The sequence below is a fragment of the Netta rufina genome (assembly GCF_964035555.1).
Source record: "Netta rufina genome assembly, chromosome: 19".
NCBI classification, from domain to species: domain Eukaryota; kingdom Metazoa; phylum Chordata; class Aves; order Anseriformes; family Anatidae; genus Netta; species Netta rufina.
In genome coordinates, this window is record NC_140143.1 from 3,106,069 (window position 1) to 3,124,247 (window position 18,179).

The 18,179-nt window shown below is 39.4% G+C and overlaps 1 protein-coding gene across 1 annotated transcript in view; it reads right to left on the bottom strand.

Moving 5' to 3' along the window:
- Positions 1–18,179, bottom strand: part of CEP112 (centrosomal protein 112) — a gene marked incomplete at its 3' end in the record, with an annotated part of 160,784 nt that overhangs the window by 72,520 nt on the left and 70,085 nt on the right. Inside the window, exon 20 of the mRNA XM_084298321.1 lies at positions 16,663–16,845. Within this exon, the coding sequence (XP_084154447.1) occupies positions 16,663–16,845 (183 nt within the window). The remainder of the gene's footprint in view (positions 1–16,662; positions 16,846–18,179) is intronic.

The window sequence follows — 18,179 nt, forward strand, 5'->3', positions numbered from 1 at the left end:
GTATCAGTTTTGCTGCCTCAAACAAACAACTTATCCCCCCAAAAAAGATTGATGAAAATTACACCAAACACGAGTTCACTCTCCCCTGTTTTCTTCTGAGGAAAAAAAAAAAGTTTTTCTGTATTTCAGGATGTGAAAGGAAATTATTCCTTTCAGAAGAATGCTACGGATGTATACAATTCAGAAGCAACACTGGATCAAAGCTTGTGTTGAATGTGAAAAGCTATTGACATTTAAGGAAGGACAGGACCTTCCTGCAATGGAATACATCAATGGATGTTAAAGATCTCCGCAGCAAACTGGAAAGAACTACCCACCACTCGGATTGGAGAAGCTGGCCACAGAAATACTCTAAGGATAAGTTTGTAAACAAACCTTTGCATTTAAATTTCCATGTATTAAATTTAAAATCATTAGCATTTCCCAAACAACTTGCAATCCTGATTTAAATGCAGATGTAATGTATTACAGATTTAAGGATTTCTACAGACATCCATCTCTGTGAAGCAGCAAAATTAAACGTATCTTTTCTAATTTGTCCCCAGAGTAGGTACAGGACATATTGTCTATGAGAAATGTCTTTGCCCTGTCAACTAATGAAAAAACTTCACAGAAAGTAGGAAAACAACAGAAAAACATCATTAACTCATTTCTTTTTTGCATGTCTTTGTTTAAATTATTGCTCCAAGCAAATGCATCTTTAGAGTACTCCGGAAATGTTACCCTATACATCCCCATGAAGGTTTTATGGTGACTGTAACGGAAATGAAACTGGTTTGAAAACTTGACAAAACACACATGAGACAAGATACAGATTAAAAAAACTAAACAATCATATCTCCAATTTTCAACTTCTGAGTACTTGTAGAAGGGCAAACTCTGGGCACGAGCTCTTGCTCAAGTCATCTACCAGGATCTCCTCAACAGGCAGCTGAAGCACTCGAGGAAGGCTCTAAGTGGATGATGCCATCCAAGCCCTGACCTGACTGTTATTCAAGGTGAAAGAAATTCTTCTAAACTCCAGTGTAATTATGCGAAGTCAGCTAAGGAACCTAACAGTGCTATTTTCTGGTCTGATGACTAAAGATGAGGTAAATGCACTAGCCCGTTGTGTACTTATTCTACTCTGCTAAAGAACCTAACACACGAGGAAGCTCTCTCATAGCTGATGCCATGCTGCTATATTGAAGGTGACAGTCTTTAACCAAGCATGAAGTCCTCATTCTGGGTCTCACGAATGGCAATCTGTGTGGGCAGAAATCCTGAAGACCAGGAGCTTCGGAAATTTAAAAAAAAAAAAAAAAAAAAAGGTGTAATTTACAGGTTTAGACTTCAAAGAAAGAGTCACCTTCCAGCTTTCAAAAAACAGTTCTGCAAGACAGTAATAGTTGGAGTTTTTCTTCTCATCAACTAGTTGTGGTAAGTTCTTATTTGTATCTTAGCTACTTACACAAATAAGATGCAAAATTAAACAATCAAGTGCAGATTTTTACTATCTCCTTTTTGAAATGAATTCCACATTGGAAGAGCATAAGCTAGCTGAGTATCTTTAGTGACAATCCTTATATCTAACAGCTAAATTTGTCACATCCGCATGAGGATAGAAGTCCTAGGGAAGGAAGCGTGCACTCCAACCTTGCTGTCAGGTTGGAGTCAAAGGTATCAGCTGATGGCACCTTTGGTGTACTTTGTGCACACACACACACAAGCCCTCACCGTTTCTAGTCTCCCTTTCTGCACCTTCATCCTCAAGAGCTGCCTGCACTATCCCCGTCATCTCTGCAGTGGCTCCTCTGCATTCGGAGACCTTTTGGAAGCATCATGCTACTGCTACCACTTCAGAAAGACAAGATCAATCCCCGGATGATCTGTACAAAATAAATAAGGACTGGGTGCATAACATTTTTTTCTTGAAATCAAGAGTACTTCTGGCTCAGTATCTTCCTTTGGCACCTTTACATTGATGTCTATCCTTTTCATCCTTCTCTGCTTGTCCTTGAATTCAGTTGATGCCACTGTCATTTCGGAATGACAAATAGGCCATTGCAACCTGGGGCAGGAGTTTCTTCAGACCTTTTGAGTCTACTGTATTTTACTAAATGTCATCATATAGTTTAAATATAAATACATACTAAAGTAAATTCTGTGAAATACCAGTAAAATAACCCATTAAATGAGGCCATTTATACAGGACCACGTTTATATTTAGTACACTCCCCTTCCTTCCACTATCCCCCTGCCTTCCCTTGAAATAATAATAATAAAAAAAAAAGCTCCAAATTGCATTAAGAGATAAAGAACAATGTATTACTCCTAAACTGAATATTCTGGCAGGGAACAATGGCTGTGGGGAGCTGCTGACAGTTGACCAAAAGCAGCAGTCCTCCTCCTGTACAACAATGAAGCACAGTCCCTTAAGAGGATGTCATTTGCAGACTTTTGAAATCTATTGCTTTTACTTTTCTGGAAAGCATCATTGTTTTGAAGGACACAATCTGATTGTTGAAAAGTAAGAAAATATGTCTATGTACCACATTTCAACTAACATGAAGCACAAAGAGCAGGGAACCATTAAAGAGATTATTTCCTGGGTACCACAAGATGGTATTTTTGACAAATAGCATCTGATGAATTTCTGAGAGATTTCAGATTTCTCCATATGCAAGCCCAATTACTGCACTAATGAAGGCTACTGCTATAAAGCAATAGCAAAGCTGTCGCTGCTAAGCCTCCTTGAAACTCACGTACAGAAAAACAAACGTTGCCTTCCATATAAATGGCTGCATTAGAAGCCATTACTGATTAATGCTGCATCTTTTCTCTCAAACCTCTGATGCAAAAGATGCCAAAGACATTTTATCACAAGGGTTTGTTTGCACAGTTTTAGAAACAGTAGTAATCTAAGTACCCGACACAATACTCAGGTAGGGCAGGTAAGAATTAATTGGTACCTTCCCCCCTCCCTGAGAATTTCAGATGCTGAAACTGTTTTTCCCTTTATTGAACCAGCTCGGCCTAGACCGGCTTGTCCCGCAGTGACATGTATATTGAATACAAATCAGACAGCATAGCTTTAAATCTGTGTTGCAGCTCTCATTTCCAATTCGAGAACTGTACTATAATCATAAGCTTCTGGTGGATGAAAGGAAATCAGCTCTCTGAATATTAGCTAATGCCACATTTGCAAGTCCTGAAGAGATCTGTGCTGTTTAAAAAAAAAATAGATCATTTCTCGTGAACCTATATATATGAATCGCTTTGTACTGCTCAACTGATAGAAGCGATGCCTGTGCTGGGATTAAACCCTTTTCATCATAAAACCTCATCTGGTTCGGAGTCCAAGTCCATCAAACCTTTTCCCTTTAAAGTCCCGCCTTTGATTCTACATCAATTTATTCAAACCGCAGCTGGGTGGCTGAAAACGAAAGGACAGCATCATTTAAACCAACCATGTTCCTAACTTGAAAGAAGGGCTATAATTAAAAAAATGGGCATAAAAGAATGGAAATGGGATAATATTTTTTAATGGTAGTTCAAAGGCCGACAGATGTCAGAGCCTTTGAAGATGTCAGTACACTGAGCAAGAAGTTGCCATTAAATAGTTTGCCTGAGAGGTGAAGCAGCTTTTTAATGACTGAAAAAGCCCTTGCAGACACATCCTTGTGTTTTTAATTTGTCAGAGTTTCTGCAGTATTTTCTGATTAATGACACATGATTATAACTGCATAGCATACATATTTTTATACTTGGTTAAATGAATACTTTATTCCACATTCCTTCGGTGCCAGATAAGAACAGGAAAGCTTTACTACAGAGTCTAAAACTATTCAGATTGCTCAAATATTTATGGTAATTTGAGGGGATTGGCCAGATACAGAGCTACTATGTGTTGCTACCTTTTGTTCTTTAATGGTGCTATTACTACTGCCATCACAATGTGCATGCATTAAGCGAGCATGTGACCAAGCAATGTATTATACCCTCCTTGTGCACCAAACAATCAGAGCTTTCATAATTCACCAGCGAACAATGTCATCAAATCAAATCAAAATAACATTTAGAAAAATTTCTCCATTGATCCTAAACAATACAAACAATGGCTGCCAACGTATTGTAAGCGGAAAATAACTTTTCTGAGAAAAAACAGCACATATTGCTAGGAAACATCACGTTCAGAAGAAAAACACCAATATTTATAAATACAGATAAAGTCCCCATCTCGGGCTGAGAAGATGCTCCTTCGTCTCTCTGTTGGCATGTGCATTTTTTCCTCCCTCTCCTTATTTTCACAACAAATGTAAACTGTAGTAGCCCAAACCCCAGGAATAATTTATTTTGCTCCCAGGAGCAGGCTCGCAGATCACTACTATCCTCTTTTACAACAGCGTGTGAAGCTGAGCAGGTACAAGCACAGGGAAGCACCCAGGCCCTCGGGAAGTACAGGAAAAGCCAGTACAGCATGCCTTGCGTTGGCTCACGCCTTGCAGAAGTCATTCACATGAAAAGAGTCATTACAAAGGAATTTGATTAATGTGCTATTCTTTCTGTTGTTCCAACCCAGATTCAGTTTATTAATTAGATCATAAAGTAATAGAAGTGTGATGGACTCGAGTAAAACCTAACGTACAGAGAAATGGGAGGAACCTTAGAGCTGTGTGAAATCAGTTGCTGTTTGTATCAGAACAGTTAAAGCATTTTGTGAGTACGACAGCTCTGATTGTAACAATCCATACCTATCAGGAACCTCCTTGGGATAACCACGCTGCTTACCACTACCACCATGAACCTCCCAGAGGGGAGGAAGGTAACTGTTGGATCCTCACTGCTACTCTGAAATTTAATTCTCCCAAAGGTATTTATTGAATGAAAACAGAGCCCTGCTAGGAACAACTACAACCGTGTTAGGACCCCACTATAAAGAACATGGAGAAGTAGACAATTTTCAGTACAAACATCTGGAAACCCAGTTTCCATCGAACCTGCAGCCTTCCTTCTCATAACTTCAAAGGTAGTTTTACCTTACAAAAGGACACAAACCCCAATCTGCTGTGCCTCAGTATGATACTTGTCTTTATCACGAATCTCATCAAGGTTTGAACCCTCAATCTGCGAGGTTATGTTATGCACTTCTGCCACTTTTCCTGGAAAACGCAGTACATGAGCAAGCAATCAGAATGATCAGGTGGAAGTGGCCACAGGGAACACCCACCACAGGCAGGGTGTCACCCGAGGTGACACCCAGTGCTCAGCCTCTTCCACCCACACCTCCGGAGTGAATGCTGTGAGACGGGCATGCTCTGGAGGTAACAACGGAGGGGAAGTGTGTCCTGCCCATCTACTCCACTCCTGTGGCTGTTGATGCAGAAGTTGAACACAGACCTTGTACTTTTTTCATATTTAATTAATTTAGCACTATGGGAAAAAAAAAGGAAAACGTGGCAAATTTAAAGCAGTTTTAATTTTGGCTGAACAAAGGCTCTTCTCTAAGCTGTGAGACTTCCTGATGGATTTCAAATTAATTTCACAAACTAAAGCAACGTTACCTACAGAAGATGTACCAGAATTTCTTATGAATAAACATTACAAGATTCTTCTATGATGGGAAATATCAAACAAAATAATGTTTTGCTATAGAAACCCACATAAGCAAGCACAGCCAAGAGATTCAGATTCTATCCATTAGAGGGCAATAATACATATATACACGTACGTACACACAAAGACACACTCCCACCACCTGACTGGCTTTAGAAGGAAAAGTAGCATTTTCTCTCTAAGATTACCAACAGCACATTGACAGTTTGGCCTGTTCCATTCTCACCCCTACATCCCCAACACTGGTGTCCAGCAGATCAAGAGTTGCAAAAACAAATTATTCTTTAAGTTTGCTTTTCCTACAAGGAATTCAATAATAATATTTAGGTTTAGAAGGATTACAGTTGACTTAATAAACATAGCTTGTATAGACTGAACAACCAGCATTTATATAAACTACCTTATTATAATGGTTCCAAAACTTTTCACAGAAAAGATGTTCTCCATGTGTTTGCATCTCTCCCACCTGAAGTCAGACACTTTTCTGTTCAGTCCCATAAGAAACCTGTGATAACAGCAGCAACTGCAGACATGGCAAATATCCAGTAGGTTTTAGATGCCTTTTAATGCTACAGACAAATCACGGAAAGGCATTTTTACTCTGTCATTGGTAGAGACACTTGAGGAAAGCAGTTCATGTGCTATGTCATCTGCTTTCTTGTTCAAAACATGTCAAACAACCAAAACTTCATTGTTTCTCATGCATCCTCAGCCATCTGCTTGCTGCACCCACCTCTAATATCCTACAAGCACATTTATGTTGCAAACTCACTGGTTCAGGAGATGCTGTTATGTATTTTCACTAACCCAACATACACTTAGATCCCTGAGAGGATTCCTGCAATGCAAATACTTACCACTAGCCCCTAAACTACCGTTTGTCAACACCGAACTAGTTTCAGAATTGCTGAGTTTACAGTAATAATGACCAGTAAATCCACTAGCATACAGACTGGATTAAATTGTTACTTCTTTAAATACTACTTTGCAATGATCAATCCATATTTCATTATGGACATTCAGGTAATTACTCCAACTAAAAGCTCGTCATTTCTATTAGCTATTGAATAAATATTAACTTTAAATTATACTAGAGATTTAACCGAAGGCCCAAATTCAAATGGAACAAGATGAAGATGTAGAATACCATGCTGGCCACATATGCTACCCCAGGCAGTAGGCACGCACCCCTCTCAGAGAGGCAGGCACCTAGAACTTGGAAATCCCAAACAATACAGAAGGAAAACATGCATCTATTCAGAAATATTCCAGCATACTGTGCATTTGCAGTGGCTGATTTTCCAAAAACCACTTTCCACTCTATTTCTCTTCTCTAAATTCATTTTACAGATGCCAATACACCAGAAAGCAGAGACTACAAAAGAATTCAAGCTGTCAGAGACAACTTTAGAAGAACTGTATCACTCGTACGAAAGACTGGAGTTCACTCTTCCTGGAATCTTCAGATCTGTTTCAAGTAAAAGCACTGTGTCAGGGTTTTTTTTCTTTTCTTTTCTTTTCCTTTTCTTTTTTTTTTTTTTTTTTTTTTTTTTAAATGCCCTACATCAGTGTTGTTTCTATTAACTCTGAAGAACAACTTTAAAAACTCAATATGAAATATTTGTAAACAAGCCAATATTTTAGAGGCCAAAGATAAAAGTTCCCTTATTTGCAGTATTTCAGGAGGGCTTTCATACAGGTGAATACAATGAGATATGTAGTTTCAGTTTGAAATATATTGTTTTCTCCATTAAACAGAAATCTACGGCATCGTTGACATCGATTTCTGTCATTTTGTCATGATAAACACTAAGGTATTAAGCACCTTCCACATCATGCAGCCAGGCATGATTCCAATTAGTGCTGAATAGAAGACAAAATGTCAGTCTAATAAGCTTCAATTTGCGAAGTCTTTGAACATTTGATGATATCATCACTTTGCCAATCATTTCTTGTACTTTGGCTTTTTTTCTTCCATATCACCTTCCCTGTCAAAAGAAAGTCTTTCAAATCTCCAGAAGCTGAAGACATGAACAGTGTCAGTCATTGGTCTGACTGAGCTAAGAGATCCAAAAATGACTCCCCGGTACATCAGAGAACTATCATGTGCACAATATTCCCTCAAAGCTAATTTGCTGCCAACATGTAGAGTAATTGGGGGAAAAAAGTCTACTTTAAAGGCATACTGTGAAAAATATTTTTTCTCATGAAATCAACACTAAAGACTTTAAATCACTGTCAGCGTCTGTGCCACTCTTTCCAAATAAAGGAACGGCATTTATTAAAGTAAGATGACAATCATGTCTTCAAAGGTGACTGGACAAAAGAACAGCTCTGCTGTCTGACTTCATATTGAAAACATTCACTTTATTTTATAATAATGTAGTTTCTTTCTAATTTGTTTCTTATTAAAAAGGGCAAAAAAAAAGCATATGTGGTTCTGTAAACTTAAGTGTACATGCCTAGCACACATTCAATGCCAACAGCTGGGGAGATGTGGAGCTTTGTCTACCTGGAACTTGCCCAAATGCAGAAGATAAAATCCCTGCCCTTACCTGGCAGTGAGGGAAAAGAGCATCACCAAATGGCAGACAACAAACCAGGCTGGGAAATGCAGAGCGAGAGACAGCTGGTCCTGCCCTAGGCTCAAACAAGAGGCCTGAGCAGAAGGCCCGCTCAGAAGAGGGGAGGAAGGCAGCGGTGTCCCCGAGCTGGCTCCCGGGATGAGGTGGGTTACAGAGGGGCTGACCCTCCAGCAGACGGGTTAGCAAATTCCTAACATCTGAGACAGAAATTGAGACAGAAGTTGCTACAACACAGGGCTTGCAACAGCTGCGGAGCTGAGTAACAGCGAAGCACTCAGCCCGGTGTCTGTGCCAGTAACATCCTCTTCAGTTCCACAGATAACCCAACACGGTTTTCCCCCTGCACCACCAGAAAGCTCCTGTCTATGAACCGGAGGAAAGAGACGTGTCCCATTTTCTTCCTGACTAAAGCAGAGGAACGAGGGGATCGGTGGTAGGGCGCCCAGGACAGCGCAGTTTGCCATAAGCACTTCAGCTGCAATTTGTTACTGGTTTTCCACTTGAAGGTTTCTCTATAATACTTTAATGTGGGAGTGTGTGGAGCTTTATGGATGGTCTCATATTTCTCAACTGACATATCTGCAGCCAAAGTATGTCAGCTACAGGAGAGGGCAAGGCTTTTCACTGGCTTTGTGATTTCTCCTTCCCCCATCACAAACCACATAAAAGAAAAATACAAATAATCAGATCTCCAAAACTGCTATTTGTTACCTCATCATGAAACAGTCTACTGGACCCTGCAGTGGTATTGAGTAATATCATTACTTAAACCATAAAGAGGCTGTATTTATTGCTCAAAATTGGGAAAATTAGCATCCATATGGATCCTATTGTTTTAAGACCAGTAATTCTGCCAAAACAAGTAGTGTTAACATTCCATACTACAGATTGTCATAATTTCTCTTCTGGTCTTCCAGTCTTTCATTTGGTATTTATAATACCTTTGAATTGAGTAACCGAATGGATCATAAAATCTCTTCTATCAGATAAATCATTTAACAGCTAGACTACTGTTCAAAATTTGATTTATGGTGACAGTGAGTGAATGGAATTAGCATCTGCTGACCTCAGGAAGAGAGACTAAACCGATTTTGGCTAAGCTTTTTCCAGAATAATGTTCAAGAGAAAAAACACTCTCCAAAAAAATTTAACTACTTAATTTGCAATACCTAGCACCTTAGTTGGTAGCCACACAGAGAACATCCTATCCTCCACCCCTGCAAAAAATATGGAATAAAACCCCCATGAAATTCCTTTCCAGGCACATGAGGAATAAAAAGGTCGCTGGTAACAGGCAACACAGATATACCAAGAGCAAATCATGCTTGACCAAACTAACTACCTTCTACAATCAAACAACTGACTCTGTGGTAAGGGGAGAACTGCCAACATGTTTTATCTTGACTTTGTTAAGACTTTTGGCACAGCCCTTTACATCACCTGATAGTCACACCGAAGAGAGAGCAGATGGGTGGACTACACCACAAGAGGAGAGCTCACTGGACCACTGGGTTTGAAGGACAGGAGTGGAGGCAACCAGCTGCACATGGCAATTCTCAAAGGTCAAAGCTGGGGCTGACACAGCTCAGCATTCCCATTACTGACCTGGAAGATGGCTACAAAGAACCTCAAGCAACACTGGGGGGAAGCAGTCAGCATGTTGCAGAGCAGGGCTGCCATCCACAGGGACCTCAAACTGTGAGCTGGAGGAATAGACCTCTCCAGGGCGCTCAGCACACTGGGTTTGTTCAGCCTGGACAGCAGAATACTAAAAGCAGGAATCTACACACAGCTGAAGACAGAAATTAAAAGGAAATTGCAAAAAAGAGGCAAACTTCTTGAAGATAGCAGTGAAAGGAAGAGAAGCTACAGATCCTACAGATCCAAGTTGTAACAACGGAAATTCAAATTGGATATAAAGGAAAAGATTTGATTAGTTAGTACTTTAATATTCCTTTCTATAAGTTTAATTTCAAAATTTGCTTCACACTGTGTAAGGCTTATTGTCTATCGATCGTTCGTTTCAACCATCACACCCAAACCTTGAATGCAAAGCCACGCCTAGCGTGCATGTTAGAAACTGTCATACATGAAGATCCTTTAACCAGCTGATGAGCAAGACTGATCTTTATTTATTTTTTTAAAGATAAATTATTCTATACTAGCTCTCCTGTAGGAAATAATCCCTTTTTCCTAAACAGGGTGTACTGGCATAAAATAAAAGTACATGATATCAACCCTGCTCCTTCTCCAGTGAAATTGTATACTCCATCTTTTCAACTGGCAATATTTAAAATTAAAACAAAAAACAATATATAAATGTTGATTACTGTGTAACAACTACCACATGTATTCAATTTCATATCATATAAACAAAGTCCATTTTGCTGAGAGCTCCATCTCAGAATCAGAGTTCATACTACGTGATGAGCTAGTTTCTATGGCAACTGCTTTCTCTTTTACACACGCTGTAGCCACACAAAATGTCAGCTCTATCCTAAGCTAACTTAGCATTTTTAATCAGCAAACGACAATTTATGCACCATTACATATGGCTTCCAAAATCGGCTTTAATAACAATTTCAAATGCTGAACAGCCTGAAATATAAAAGGATAGAGGAGCGAGTAAAGTCACACCTCCTGCACTGAATTCCTCGCTATCTAATTCCAGTCGTATCGTAAAAAGTGAGAGTCAAGCAAAAATGTGGAAGAGATCAGAGATGATCACCCAGTGTAGCACGAGAAGGCTTTGATGGTTCCATTAAGCGAGGAAGTGGCAGATGTTTAGAGCCTGTTCGGTAGGCTTTTGAAAGGCAGCTCAAACAGAAGCAGCAGCTTAAAAGTGGGGACCAGGAGCAGAGAGCTCGATGCAAAACAACAACCATGGCATGGCGGATTCAGCTAAGAGAAAGGGAAGATGTGTAGGAGGCTAAGACCCTTCTCTTGATGGGGAGGCTTAATGGAGGGATTCACAAGCCTCAGCTCTGTGTGCTTCTGTTTTTTTTAGAGCAGAGGCTCATTTTTTCCTCTAATCTCAGTGATTGTCTATCCTGTAGCCCAAATTATTTCCCTGGGATACTGCCAGGTTTGGCCATCGGTACCCAACTCTCAGGTGATCAATTCAGAGCTCAGTTTGAATGGCTCTACAGAGCCCCTCACCAGATCCCTGATTTTAGTAGATATTCCTCATCAGTGGACCCAGCCCCACCCTGACCCAACTCACCAGGAATAACAACCTAGAGAAATCACGCAAGCGCTGTAATAAATATTTGCTTCTTGAAATATTTTTACCTCCGTCATTATTCTGCTTTGATTGGTGGTAAATTAAACACACTGCAATAAAGCTAAAAAACTTTGTTTAAGAAAGGCTAAAAGGGAACTGCTGTCTGTCTACAGAAGTCTGACTGTCAGCCCAAAAGCTACTCTCCAAGTAAAATATAACAAACAAATATTTAGATTGCAACTCCATGATTTAGATTGTTTGCAGAGAAAGCTTGCAAAGCAAACAGAGCATTTCTTCTCATGCCAAAGACATCTTCTATTGTGAAAAGAAAAAAGTCAAAGAAAATATGAGTCATAGAATTTATTTACTTAAAATTGTATACAGAAGTGACTTCAGTAGCACCAACAACATCTGAATGTTTCACAGGCTGCATTTATCTGTTCCCTCCAGGCACAATCAAGAAAACTGCTTCCACTGATACTGGAAGAGCATCTCTGTGGAAACCAGTGTTTGGGGACATTAGAACAACTACCTGAAGTGCAACGGAGTTGATCAGTGATTTATCCGCACGTTAACAGCAGGTTCTTTCAGATCAAAGTTTAAGAAAGTCTCCAGTTGTGAAACAAATGCTCCCAGATTCCTTTAGAGTGAGTATAGCAATGAAAAGTTCCTGCTACAGAAGGATTTATGCACAAAAAGAAATTGTGTTGGGGTATTATTATTAAACAATTATATAGCATTTCTATTATTTTCTTCTGTATTTTCTCTTATCAATAGTAGATAAAGCACTCCATCAGGCAAACATAGACGTGTGTATGTATCTAGTCAGCATATATACATGTACACACACACTATCTATGTCTCTATGGGCTCAAACAGCTCAGAATTAATTCAGTCAAAGGAAGGCACAAAGCAACAGTTGTAGGAAGAGCGAGAGCAAAAAGCATGCTCTCAAAGATCATCCAGAGGAAAAGTGAAAGGATGGCCTGTGCTGCAGGCCCTGGGGAAGGAGCTGCAGATTTGTAAGAAGGTAAAAAATCGCGTGATGGTGAAAGCAAAGAGGATAACATGAAGTGCAAAATGCAAGAGAGAAAACAGAAACATTTTGGCCATGATAAAATACCTTATTACTTATTAACACTTCTCACCACCTCCAGCCCATTACTTTTTTTTTTTTTTTTTTTTTAATATAAGAACTTCCATTTTCAGTGTGTGTATCTGCACATCTTTAGAAGCACTTGATGTTTTTTCTCCCAACTGGTAACGGATTATGAAGAGCCCTAAGACACCCCAAACACCAACGATATTCTCTTATAGCAGCCAAGTTTTTGAGATAATAAACAGTTATGTTAAAATTAAAGACTGTGACATCAGGGACAAAAACTGACAAAGCATGCCTCATTGTTCAAGTTACTCTTGACCCAATTATGAATGGAGGAAAATAGTGGACTTGCCAATTACAGTGCAACAGCACCTGAAGAAATAATTCAGTTTCCTTAAGGAACTTTTTTCCCCCTCTTGCTTTAGTGCAAAGCACTGTATTTGAAGTTACAGGGGTAGTTTTATTCTTCTTCTTGCCCAAAGGTCAACGGCTTGAGAACAAGCATGAAAATGATCCAGCTCTGTACGGCAGCTGGAACATGAAAAATCTTTGAGCTGGTTCAGGGCATGTGTCAGATGCTGGGGAGAGAATGACAGTCACAGGATAAAGGGAAAGTCTAAGGGCACAACTGGCACAGCCACCACAGCCTGTTTGGCATCGGCTGTTAAAATTTTCTAACCTTGCTATCTTATTTCATGGGAAAAAAATATCATCTACTATTCTCTGTAATCAGAAGTCCTGCTTCAGAAAGCCTCTGATTCACTGGAAAGGTTCTTTTTGATTAAAACAAAAGGAAGACCTATCATCTAAGGGGTTTCCCAATTTGTGAAATGATGAATGCACTAACATTAGTTAGAGGCGGAGAACAAATGATCAAACCATAGCTTAAAAATATTCCTAAAGAAAATCCAGATGATATCCAAAAAATCTAAATTAAATACAAGTAGCGATTTAAAACTGATTTTTTTAAATCAAAATTCCTGTGTTCTTATTTAAGCAATGACGATATTACAGCAGTTCATAGGAAACATATAGAACTTAAATGACTACAAGAACACAGCATGGTATAAAAGCCTTTGTACTGCTTTGACTTTATTGACCTACATGTCAATTTACTCCTCCCCAAGCATTACAACCCCAGGTGAAAAAAAAATATCAAAGTAAGCCCCCTAGAAATAGATAAAACCAAGAGCTAAAGTGGAATGCAACTGTTATCCAGAAATTCATTAGGAATACAATAGGTGATCTACTTAGATGAAGTTCCTTTTGCGGACATAAATTGTATTTCAAAGAAGCAGTAACATTATTTTACATTTTAATATTGGGAAAGTACTGAAATCTTAATCTTTATGCTGTGGTTTCAAGCAAAGCATTAATAAATGTATTCATATTTCAATAATATTTAATGTTTTCGTATACCATCTTTTAGAGTAGCTGAAGACCTACATGAAAACAAAGACTTTGGATACGAAATAAAAACTGATCTTTTCAGGAACAGGATAAGAAATTGTTCTGCAATATTCAGTCAAAACGCGTTTCTCAAACATTTCCATATTCTCATATGGAAAAGCATTTCTAAAAGAATAACAGTGAATACCTTTAATAATGGTGCTTTCACATCATTCACTTAACATTGAACAGATAGGTCCTTCGAACCAAGATACTCATGTGTGATTAGCACTAATTATTATTTAATTTTTTTGAAATACACAGCAAATTTGCTTTTCATTTAGCGAAGCAAAATGGCCTCCTCTCCTTTCTCAAAACACCTTCACTGTAATATAAAGAATTCCTAAAATTACTGCTGTCAAACATGGTTCAATAGTAACATTTATTTATTTTTTCTTTAAATAAAGCTTTGTCGACACACACTCATTAAATCACTGAGATATCTTTGTTAAGAGACTGACAAATGGTTCATCAAGGGCACTGGCCGTTAGTCCCATTAGATGCCGAAAATATACATCTTGATAAACACATGCAAAGCTTTTCTTTTTTAAAATTAAAAATATCTGCCATAATTCCGTAACAGTCACCAGTATTGTCTATTAAGCTCACTGCAAAGACAAAAGTGAATTCTAACACAAAGACCAGATGAATCAGCTAAGAACGCTTTATTTTTCAAAACAGAAAAACGAGGCGTCCTTGAAAGCAGATAGATTCTTGCTTGAATTTAAATAAACAACAGCTCTTCTAGTCAAAGGCAATTGAATTTTTCTTCCCTGATTTACATGTCATTCTCATGGCAGCAACGCTCAAATGACTGTACGGGGATATTCAAACTACAAAGAAAAGCCCTGTAAAAAGGCCAAAGTTTTTTGCTATTCAGACTGTTCAGATTTTCATAACAGCTCCCATAATTTCCAGCTCTTTACATGGCACCTGTAGTAGCATCATATATCCCATTGCAAACAGAAGGCACAACCAAACTTTGGGTTCCCATCTTTACCAGAAAAACCCCAAAACAGAATTAAATAGGATATACTTACAAGACGCCTCCCAGATTCTCTGAATGTGCTTAAGATAGTCTCTTTACATTTGTGTTCAGGGTTATACAGAGCAACAACTGTAATGAACGCTGGCGTGTAGACAGAACTCAAACTGTTTTTTAACCTGAGAAATACGGCTCTGCCTTTGTTTGTACGCAAACACATCAGGCACGTAGGTGAAAGGATGGTACAACTTTGCAAAGGCACCCGCTATATAGTTAAGATTAATCTATCTTAGGCCAAAGAAAAAAAAAATCCAAAGATAAGAAGCAGTCCCTTAACTGTTTAAGTCATTCTCACAATAAAGCGAAGAATAAAGGGCATGGTTTAATTTTTTTTAGAAGCTACCTGAATATCCTCTTTCCAAGCGTTCCCACAAAATGATCTGTCATTTTCCTTGGAAAACCATAATGGTGGAAATGGAGAAATAAGTGTTGGCTCCGTAATACATCCCCCATCCTCCCCCAACAAGCGGCTTCATTTCCAACAGACTTAAGGCAGATTTCAATAAACTGAGTCGTCCAAGGCTAACCCCCAAAAAATAATTAAAAAATAAATATTCAGTTTTACTTAGCTACATTATAGTTTTCAGTAAAATAACAGCCTACTAGTCTACAGGAAAGTAAAGTGAAAACGCCTCAATGCCAGAGTCGTACATCTCATAGGGAAGGCAGTGGTGCGCGGAAAACATATGTCGTTAAAGATGCCTTACCAAAAATGTCCAGTTTTGGTATAAAATAATCCTTGCATGATAAGCAATTCTAATGCTGATTAAAGAGTATTCAGAAAATAATCTTTACTAAACTATGAAATCACCTTAATTTTTTTAAATGTTGCCATTGTAGGCCTTTTTAATATAGGCTCTTAAGAAAATACACCATGCCATCCTTACAAAATATATTGAAAAAAATGCAGTAAGATTTTTTTTTTGAACTGAAAACTAATAAAGATCATTTTCCATGCTGACAGTGCACATTTCATCCAGAAGTTTGAAGAGTCAAATGCTACCCCAGCTGGGGGTTATTCTGCCAAATGGCTTCCAACAGTGACCACAGAGATGGAGGATGGGAGGGGTGCGTGTGTGTAGGAAAATAAACGTGATGGTAAGCAATCCAAAATCCACATCGTCTTATCAAATATCTGATACACATAGGCAAACATACAAAGCAAATCTGGAATACAAAACTGAAACAAAAAGACATGGACAAAATGAAATAAAGCCATTTGTGAGTTACCTGCAGAGATTTGAAACAAAAAAAAAGCATACGAATGAAGCAGACATAATTCATATGGATTTGCCCAGGAAGGAGAAAAGGAGGGGTGACTGTGAGGGCTGAGGGGGGGGAGAAGAACAGATACCTTTTTTCTTAAACAAATCCATCATGAAAGAAAATGAGACAAGATTATAAATAGGCCGAGTTATAGCGCACCATGGGATTTTTAATCTGGCTACCTGTGGTTTTTGCAGTTAAAGCCCTATTCAGTAGTGGAAAGGGAGGAGGGAAGCGGGAAAAAAAAAAGAAGAAAAGAAAAAACAAAATCACGTTTATGTGCCAGTTTCGCAAATGATCACACAGCGTGCATCACCAACAATGCTGGCAAACAGGAAAGACTAATTATTAGCATTTTCTAATAAGCGTACGCCTTTGAAACATTATTGATCATTACCTGTCCGTCTCGTTTCCTGCATTCTTGAGTTTTACTCTCATGCTCTGCCATGGCAGCGCGAAGCTCTTTTTCCAGTTTCTCGATTTCCCGTTCATGGTCTCGGACCAGGCAGTCCTTCTCTGCGTTGTGCTGCTGGAATAGGTGCGTCTTCTCCTGTTCATGCTCCAGCTTCAGCTCCACTATCTGATTGGACAGTGAGGAGTACAGTTCATCAATAGAACATCCTTGTCGTCATGACAACTCGTCTACAGCTTAATTTTCCCCTTAATTTCATCAAGTTGGCAATTTTATTTTTACGTCACTATTACCTCACCTTTTAAAAAGCCACCGTTAGCGTGACAGAATTCCTCCAGACGATTCCAACAATGGCGACAACCGAGCAAATCCAGCGCATCCTTAACCAATTTGTTGGTACAAATGTCGGAGCGTTTAAAGAAAAAAAAAAATTGCATTGTCGCATTCTGCGAACGGTCCCCCCGTACCCGGCTGCTGCTCATCCGCAGGGCTGAGGATCCTAAATGGTTAATAGCCAGCCTGCTCTCCCCTTTGCTCAAGTATACACACGCAACCCCCCCACCCCAGCAATTAAATCTTTTAAGGATTTCTTGATGGTTTTCCAGAGCGAAAGCTCTTCCTTCGATATTCACCACCGTGGTATATACAGTTGTCTTTTTTTATTTTTTTCAAGAAAATTATAAAAAAAACAACAAAGCTCTATTATCCCGTTGTCAGCTACGCTACCCCAACATAAACAGATGTATGTGTTCCAGAAGGGCACCTGCTGTGCTGCAAGCTTGCACCACGGTTTCATAAGCAGCGCTCTATTCTCAGGATCCTTTCCCAGTCCGCACCACACTGGATGCTGTGACCTTGGCCAGCCCTAGCCTCTCCCCGCTAGACTGAATGGCAGCCCGAGACCAAGGGCCTGGTTGCCGCAGCTTTGATACTAATCCTCCCCGCCTCGCACAATGGCACCCTACCTGGCCTGCACACTGGAGCAGCCAGGCGGCCTTTGAAGCAGGTGATGAATAGGGACGGCAGGAAGCCGCTTCCCCACTGAACTCCGGGCCACACAGCTGCTAAGAACAGTCACTTGGATTTTTCTTCAGTTTTGGTGGATTTCGGGGAGGGGAAGGAGAAGAGAGAAAAAAAAAAAAAAAAAAAAGGAGAAAAAGAAAAGAAAAGGAAAAAAAAAAAACGCCCTTATCGAGAATATGGTGGGGTATTTGCAGCGTGAGAATCCGGCTTCAAAAAAAAGCCGTCGGGAGGAGCCGGCTCAACGTCGGGCGGTTTGTGCGCCACAGCGCCCGGCACCTGATCTTAAAGCTGCAGCAGGCAATTCCGGGAGCGGGCCTCGGCCCGAAAATTAGCTGTTTTCATGGCTTTCGGCTTAAAATTTGAAGCATAGTGAAAAGCAACCTATTCTCTCCAACTACAGATGGGAACATCCCAAATTTGAAAGTAAAATACGTGATCCGCACTATGCGGCCGGGTGTGTCCTTCCAAAAACAACATTA